The 8,973-nt window shown below is 33.3% G+C and overlaps 2 protein-coding genes across 2 annotated transcripts; one reads left to right on the top strand and one right to left on the bottom strand.

Annotated features, from left to right (window-relative positions):
- The first annotated feature begins 3,375 nt into the window (after positions 1 to 3,375).
- On the top strand, positions 3,376 to 5,396 carry LOC110884378. Its single transcript, XM_022132089.2, has 2 exons — positions 3,376 to 3,641; positions 4,727 to 5,396. The coding sequence occupies exons 1-2, from the start codon at positions 3,592 to 3,594 to the stop codon at positions 5,298 to 5,300; spliced, it is 624 nt and encodes a 207-aa protein (XP_021987781.1). The 5' UTR covers positions 3,376 to 3,591; the 3' UTR covers positions 5,301 to 5,396.
- A 587-nt stretch (positions 5,397 to 5,983) lies between these two features.
- LOC110884377 (shewanella-like protein phosphatase 2) lies at positions 5,984 to 8,201 on the bottom strand. Its single transcript, XM_022132088.2, has 2 exons — positions 7,662 to 8,201; positions 5,984 to 6,760 (listed from the first exon to the last, which is right to left on the bottom strand). Exons 1-2 carry the CDS (start codon positions 8,128 to 8,130, stop codon positions 6,099 to 6,101), a joined length of 1,131 nt encoding a protein of 376 aa, XP_021987780.1. The 5' UTR covers positions 8,131 to 8,201; the 3' UTR covers positions 5,984 to 6,098.
- Positions 8,202 to 8,973: the final 772 nt, after the last annotated feature.

Below are 8,973 nucleotides of genomic sequence, written 5' to 3'. Positions count from 1 at the left end.
AAATTCAGTATTCTAAAATCTTATTCAATACTTCAAAAGAACACATTCAAAATAAGTTCAACCTAATACATTACAAGCCAAAATCACGTTCAACAACGCAAAATAAGTTTTATATTTCAAGTAAATACAATATTTGTTCATTAGCACGACAATCAACCTTTAAATATGTCACATATATCAAACTACAAGCCTAAATACATGTAAATAATAATCACTTTTTTGTAATATATTATATGTATATAAAAATAAAATATATTATAAGTAAAATAATTCGAGGTAAGCAGAGCCGAGTTACCAAGTGAGCCAAACCGAGCCAATTTGGCTCGTCACGAGCCGAGCCGAGCCGAGCTAGGCTCACTTTCTAACCGAGCTGAGCCGGCTCGGCTCACTTTCAAACCGAGTCATATCGAGCGAGCTTTTTCCGAGCTAAATCCGAGCGAGCTTCGAGCGAGCTTTTTCCGAGCTAAATCCGAGCGAGCTTCGAGCGAGCCCCAAGCCTCGAGCTTTTTGGACAGCCCTATAGCTAAGTTATAAAAAGTTAAGTGATATTATAAAGCAAGAATAACGTAGAAGAATTTACGTGTGAGTTCTAGTAAAATTTAATATGATTTTATCTATAGTTATCACTAGGTTAGAACCCCGTGTATTACACGAGTTGAATAAATGTAATTTTATATACTAAATTAAAACAATTATTTTAAAAAAAAAACTCGTTTATTACACGGGTTGAACAAATGTAATTTTATATATTAAATAACAAAAAAAATTATAACTCTAAGAACCCCATGTATTGTACTGGATAAATGTAATTTTATATACCAAATAATAAAAACCCGTGCATTGTACGGATTGAATAAATCTAATTATATATACTACATAATAAAAAAAGTTATATTTTTAAAAATACTGTGTATTACACGTGTTAAATAAATGTAATTTTGTAACCTTGTGTATTACACGGGTTGGATAAATGTAATTTTATAAACTAAATAATAAAAAAGTTATATCTTTATAAACCCCGTGTATTATACAGGTTCAATAAATCCAATTATATATACTAAATCATTATCATCATCATCATCAGTAAATCCCACCAATAGCAAAGCTAAGGTAGGGTCTGAGAATGGTAAGATGTAGACAGCCTTACCTCTACCCCGTATGAATAGAGAGACTGCTTTCAGTGAGAGCCCCGGCTCGATGGTAGTTTTGCATCATGCCTTGGATATAAGGCACATAACACTCAACAATCGGGACAAAGACCGATTAGTGCATGGTCCCTTTTGTCTTTCTACTATCAACGCCACCACATGATGATGATACATGATTAACCGTCCTCCGCTTTTAACGTTATTTTCATGAACTTAGTAAAATAATGTTAAAATTAGTGCAATTTCACTTTTGCCTTCCGAGCGTCCACACATATACATTATATGTGCATACCGCAAGCGGGGCGAATCTATACTATATAATAAAAAAAAATATATCTTTGAAAACATCATGTATTACACGGGTTAAATAAATGTAATTTTGTATAGTAAATAATATGCTATTGGATTCGGTTTAAAAAAGCATAAATTTGGTTCGGTTTAATTCGAATCAAGTCATACACTTGGTTAACTTTAATTCGAATTGATTAGAACCCCAATTTGAAAAATCAAAAACAGAATTATATTATAAGCTTCTCTTTCTAATTAGTGTTTTTTAAAGTTTGATCTAAGGTCTAATAACTTATTTTGTATATTTTGTTTGTATTTTAAATTTTTTTTATGAGCGTATTATTGTTTTTTTAAGTTTAAAATTATTGTTTTGTGTTATTATTTAAAAAATCTTTAATTTATAATTTAATTTAAAGTAAGATAAGATTTAATATTAATTGATTATTTATTATTTAATTATTAATTGATATAAGATAAGTATAAAAATGCAAGAAATTAAAATCTAGATGCCTTCAATGAGTGACACGTGTCCCAAAGTTGATTTTTTTTATTATATAGTATAGATAGATATAAATTAATATTATCAATGGTCGTTTTATTTGCTACCGATTAAAAGTACAATTAGAAAAGGAAAGAAAATGATATAATCACGCAAGATTAAAGTACCAAATTTATATGTGAATTCGGTAAAGGTTTCTGTGATATATTTTTTTTTTGACATATACACTTAAAATTAATTACAAAAATAACAGAAAGCGAAGCATCATTCTTTCTAAGAAATAAACATTTAATATAAGTTTGAGTTTGAATCTTCAGATCTTTTTCCACCAATTAAGAAGTATAATTAGGAAAAAGAAATTACGTTATATATCTTTTTCCACCTAGTACGAAGTATAATTAGGAATAGGAAAGTACGTTATAGTTATGTAACAATTAAGTACACAGATATACGTGTGAATTCAGAACAAGTTCATGACTTTATCGTCAATACTCTGAATATTAATAAGAAACCGAACATATAACAACACGAGAAAACTACTGTGCTTCTAAGAAATAAACATCTTTTTCCATCGAGTAAAAAGTATAATTAGGAAAGAGAGCGCACGTTATAGTTATGTAAGACCACCCGTAGTGGTAAAGATTTTGGGTGTTTTTTGCCCCAACAACGCCCAAAAACCACCCCCTGGGCGTTTTTTTCAAAAAAATTGCTTTTGGCGTTTTTTCAGCGCCCTGCTTCAATTGTTTTGGCCAATCACCTGTTTCCACGCACCATTTGTCCAATAACATTTTTTATGGTTTTTTTATTTAATTCTATTACACCACAATGCCCATATCCCTACTACACCCATTTTAGAAAAAAAAAAAAAAAACGGCCCCATAATGCCCAATTGCTAACTGGGCTGTCACATGATGCAAAACGCCCAAGGGTAGGGGCATTACCACTACACATGGTCTAAGAATTAAGTGCATGGATTCACATGTGAATTTAGTAAAAGTTTATGACTGAATCATCAAATACTCTGAATTTTAATAAGAAACTGAACATAGAACAATACAAGGCGTTTTCAAGAAACAAACATCTAATATTTAAAGTTTGAGTGTGAATCGTGATTTAATTTGCTACCTAGTAAAAAGTATAACTAGAAAAAAGGAAAAAAAAAATGACATGATTAGATCCTTGTTAATGCATGTTGATCCACCATTATGTTATGTTTATTAAAGTGACAAGCAAGAACATCATTATACAAAAGTGGGAACTCAAGATTATTACATGGTGTGTGATCTAAAAGTGATTTTGTGAGCATTCATCACATATCAACATGTAGATCTAAAAATGTGATAGAATATGATCCATATTCAAAAAAGGAAAAAAAAAAAAAAAGAAGTTAGTTTATGAGGGGCATGTTGGTAATTTCACAAAAAAGCAAGAAACCCAACTTTGCCTTTGAATTTTGAACTCTCTCTCACACAGTAGGAATCATGCCTGCCACTGGCAAAGCAAAAGGGGTGAGGGGTATGAACTATCAATAAAGAAAAGAGTCTATTTGACAACCTATATTCATCATTTTAGGTACCAAAAAGCCTCATCATTTGTAATGTACATGAACTCCCTTCATATTTACTCTCATTCTTCACCACCATATCCATCACTTTCATGCACATCATTGCTCATCTGTTCATGCAGGATCCCAAGAACAACTCTAGGTATGTTTCATCATCATCACCATCATCTTGTTTCAATTCTTTAAACACATGTTATGTGTGATTCTTGGCGGAAACCGGAAAGATAAGATAATTCACCGGTTTCTGTCTTTAACCCCTTAGGATATGACATGCGTCCAACGCAAGCTGCGTTTTACCTAGTCTGTTGTAAGTGATCAAGCTTATCTTGTGGCATACAACATGTTTTAAGGTTGTTTTAAGGTTACTAGAATCATCACCTGATTCTAGCAAAATAATTCTTTTTTGAATTTTGAAGATTATTCAAAGTTTTTTCATGATTTGACAGTTTTTAAATTTTGGGCATACTTGAATCAAAGGGTGTGGTCAGCATCATGCTTTTGTCCAGCATCTGGTCCCATTTGGGCTTGTATTGCTTTTCTTTTCTGAAGAATTATGCTTTGTAGACAACTTTTGACACACTTGTTATTCCAAATTTAAAGTATAAGCAATCAAACAATTGTTATTACTATTATCATTTAGATGAGCGGGCCGGATGGGCTAGGTAACGGATCAACATGTGTATATTAGTTTCTGGGCCGTGTAAGTTGTTGACTTAATAACAATTGTTAATGCATCAGTCGTATTACAATAGTCGTATGACCATACAACTTTTACGCCTAACCGTTCTCTTTATAGGTATTTTTGTGACATTTTAGAGATTAAAAAGGATAAGAGAATTTAATAGCAATGTACCTTCACAAATATACTGATTTATGCTATGCAACTCTTGTTTTACACAATCTGATTAATTGACTTTTAACAAGTGTTGAGTGCAATGCAAGATTCTTGTAAATGTGTTCCACCCTAGTAATGCTACATGTAAAATGTGTTCCACTTTTGTAATCTCAACCTGTTTTTTCTCTCAAAAGGGTAAAATACATTTTACAAGTACAATGATTTAGAATGTACAATAACGTGCGCGGTACATGTGAAAGTACGTTTTTGTTACACGCAATTATCCTATAAAACAAATGAAATCGAGCCAATGACAAGTAAACAAGTTAAAATTTTCATATGTACTCATTTAAAACTATGTTCTCATTGTTATCCTCAAAACGTCGTAACAGGAAGCCTTGGTATCAAAGAGCAATGGAGATTGCGAGTCTATGGAAAACGACCAATCCAAAATCTACCGAGATTCCTACACCAAACCCGATCTTAAAGAAAAATCTTTCTACATCCACCAAGTATACCACCACAAGAAACAACACCCCAAATAGAGAAAAGCTTAGAAAGTCGACTTCTTTAAAGGTTGCCACTTCATTCACCCGCGTTTGCCTATGTGTCCCTATATCTTCTTACACCGAGGTTTTCCAAGCGGAGGTGCCCCCTAGAAGAAGCAACACATACCCGCGATCAAAACCATTTCCAACGTGTATTCAAGATCGCCCACCTCCAAGACTGAGCACAGGAGGAGGTAGGAGGATATTTAGAGGGAAGTCGTTAACGGATGATGTTTTGATGAGGAGATTTGTGATCGAAGAGGAAGCAATGATGCAAGAAAGAAGGCGAAACGAAATGGAAGTTATAAGGAAAAGAAATGCCAAGAGAAGGAGAAGGCTTGGTCCAAGTCCTTTAAGTAGAATGGTTTTGGCAGAAGAAGAGGATGAGTTTGAAGATTCAATAAGTGATCAGCAATAGGTTCATTATATTGTCATATTGCTTATGGTCCTTTGTTTCCTGTTTAGTAGTTGCTTTTGGTTTGTGAATTTGCAATATTCATTTGCTTGCAGCTTATATTGCTTTCAAGGAAGATTACATATATGCAGTGCACAAGAATTGTATTGTTTTTCATTGAAGGAATGAAAGATAAGAAATTCTTAGTGTGTTTTTATGTCTCAATACCTTGTTGTTGGTCCGAAAATAATCAGGTTTTGAGTTCTCATTTCCAACGCGTTTAATAACCATAAATAGGTCGTGACGTCGTGTTCAGGTTAAGTGGTTTAACCCGTTTGAATAAAAGGGTCATGTTCATGTTGAGTTGTTTAGCCCGTTTGATTAAATTGGTTGTGTTCAAGTAGAGTTGTTTAATCCGTTTGGTTATATTAACAGTGACGGAGCTTGAACGAAAACTCGGTGGGGGCCGGACTCTCAAAATCCAAATCGGTGGGGGACGGACTCTTAAAAATTCAATATTTTACACTACAAAATAAAAAATTTCGGAATTTTTCGGTAAAATTAAACAGGTTATATAGGTCGACCCATCAACCCGTTAATTAAACAGGTTAACCCGCCAACCCGTTTAAAACATGTTTACAACTTGATTATAACCCATCAACATGTTTGACTGGTTTAGATAAATGGGTTAAATAGGTTGTGTTCGGTTACACAAATTTAAGTGTGTTCGGTTACAAATAAATATTAATAGTTAACCATAATTAAAGCTACATGTGTTTCATATTGATTTAAAGTCCAACAATAACATCTGAAAAAAAAAAATCAAGCCTTAACTTGAATTTCCAGAGGTCCATGCCGCTCTTGAATCACCAAATCTTGTCGATCAGAATCATAAACCGTCTTTGATGTCAAGATCTTCAAATGGGAATTCCCACTAACCTCTAGAACCTCAGGCAGCCCGTTTATGCAGCCTTTCGACATCCCCACATCAATCCGTACGGCTTTACCATCACAAACCGTGTTTATGCCACTAGTTTGAATAGTATGCCCCATGATCATCCTTCTCGTGCCTGGAATCGTTGCAAGCGCATGTTCCAGCATACTGCAATCACACTCTTCAACAGATTTCCTTGAAAATCTCCTCAGCCAAACAACTGAGTTTCTTGCTCTAACTAAATCCGAAGATATGTTATCTTTTAACCCTGTGATCCAATCTCTAACATCGATGTTAATCTGTTCTAAACCATAATCAACATGTTCTGGTAAAAGCCCACCATGAGCAAACACAGATTCACCAACTACAAGAACAGTTAAGTTCTTAGATAAGAATCTTGTAGCTATGGGACCTTTTGGTCTCAATGCAGCAATTCTAGCTCTGAATCCACTCCAATATTCTTGTTTAATTCCAGGGAAATTCGAAGGAATTCCATCGTATATATCTTTAGGCTTCGTTAATCCATCACATAATCGTTTCATATTGTTACCTACGGGTGAGAAAAATGGTTAATCTGAGACCAAAAAAACAGACATAACCGTATAGAAATAACCGACTCAAACCAATAACCAACAGTTCGGTTTTCTTTTTTCTAAAACTGAAAGTTACGGTTTGGTTTCGGTTATTCCTCACTCCAAAACCAAACCGAACCAAATTAGTTTGAATTTGGGGTGTTCATTCATATACCCTGTTCGAACTCGAAAAATGTGCCCTTGTGCCTTAATGATAAACAATGCAATTATGAAAATGACAAAACCGTAGTATTCGGTAAACAATGCAATTACGAAAATTGAGAAAATTATAGTATTCAAATGAGTTACATTACATACCGTAATAACTAATATACTAATAGCTAACCAATGATTCGTGCAGCTTGCATTTTTCATAGCAAATTAATGGATCAACTCTTCACAATTTATATTATCTAAGACTTCGTTTTTAATTAGTAACAGGCTCAATTAACCTAGTGGACTAAATTCTGAAGTCTAACCATAAAAAATGATTTGTAAATGAGCATTACTTGAAATTGGTATCGGTTTACTATTTTAAAAAAAAAATTAACATATATATATCGGATTTCTTTTAAAACCATATGCCCTGCGAAATCACAGGCTCCGTGCAAAAGTCCTCCCCGCACAGCAGAATCTATGAATTCGAACCAAACCAACCCGATAATTCTTAAACTTTTTTTATAACAAATAAATATTTTTTTATTAAATATACACATTAGTTATTGTTTTCATAACTCAAGTGAATTAGAATCTACCCAAATTTGAACTTTCGCATTCGAATCGATTTTGAACTATTTGACGTTCGAATTCGAATACAGTTTAAAAATGCCAAACCCGAATAACCCCATGACACCCTTTATCAAAATGTCAGTATATTACCTGTAGTATACCAATAAGCCCAATTTCGGAATTCTTCCATCCCAGACGGATCCGTACTATAGAAATTCCAATCAACGTTCAATATTTCATGATTCCCATTCATGGTAATAACATTCCCACCATCTTTAACCGCTTGTCGTTTAAGTTTCTCCAGAAAGTAAAGGATTTTAAGTTCTTCACCACCGCGGTCGAGGACGTCTCCGACTTGAACCAGGGTGGCGCTGCCGCCAGACCACCGGTCGCCGGCGTCGATGAGGCCGGCCAGACGGAGGGCTTGCTGGGTTTTGGAGAGGTCGCCGTGGAGATCACCGACGGCGATCAGACGGTCAGGGGGAGGGTAGGTGGTTTGAGAAAAGGGTGGAGATGGTGGGTCCGGTAAGAAGATTCCGGCGACGGTGAAGTCAACGAAGGTGTCGATGAATGATGATACGAGGTCTGGTATGTTTTTGCAGAAGTCGTTGGAGTTCATTGTTTGTGTATGGGGATGGAGATTAATTGGAAAAATGGGTCTTATTTTGTTTTATTTATTAGCAAGTTATAACCCGTATATTACACGAGTTGAATAAATCTATACTATATAATAAAAGAAACCTGATTTGGGACACATGTCATTCAATGAGGGCACCAATAATTTATAGATAAATTTTAAATTTTAAATTAAAAAGATTTAAATATTATATTAGAATTTTATTTTGATTGAATCTAAAGTCTTAAATGTGTTTTAAATCTAATCTATAATTTATGGATTTAATTTTGATTTGAAATTATTAAACAAAAACCCATAAAATTAGTAACCATTTAATCAATTTCGTAAGTTTTACTTTCCCTTCTAGAATCAAATTAGATTTTTGTGATAATTAAAGTTTTGTTAAGAATATAAAAAATCATTATTTAATATTCAATATATTACATCAAATATTTAGAATTAAACTCCACTTCATTCTAAATACTAGGTATATTTTTTTACTCTTCATATGCTATGCATATTATCTATGTCACATAGAAAACATCATGTTTTTTTAGATAAGTTTACCATGTCAAATAAGTAATATGCATATTATCTATGTCACATAGAAAACATCATGTATTTTTAGATAAGTTAGATATATGTGTTTTAAAACAAGGTAAAACGTACATATTTTTTCCTATTGTAACTAAGATGTAGAGGTTTGTGAAATGTATCTTTACATTCGGAATGTCATAACCTTTTTTTTTAAATTGAGATTTACTTAGTTGTCGTATGGTGTCTCATGACTTTATTTTTATTTTTTCACTTATATATATGTTTTATTGGTTCAATTGTACATGTAAA

Source organism: Helianthus annuus, chromosome 14 (genome assembly GCF_002127325.2).
Source record: "Helianthus annuus cultivar XRQ/B chromosome 14, HanXRQr2.0-SUNRISE, whole genome shotgun sequence".
Classification (NCBI taxonomy): Eukaryota; Viridiplantae; Streptophyta; class Magnoliopsida; order Asterales; family Asteraceae; genus Helianthus; species Helianthus annuus.
The sequence above is the reverse complement of the archived record's forward strand: the minus strand, read 5'-3'. Positions and strand labels throughout refer to the sequence as shown.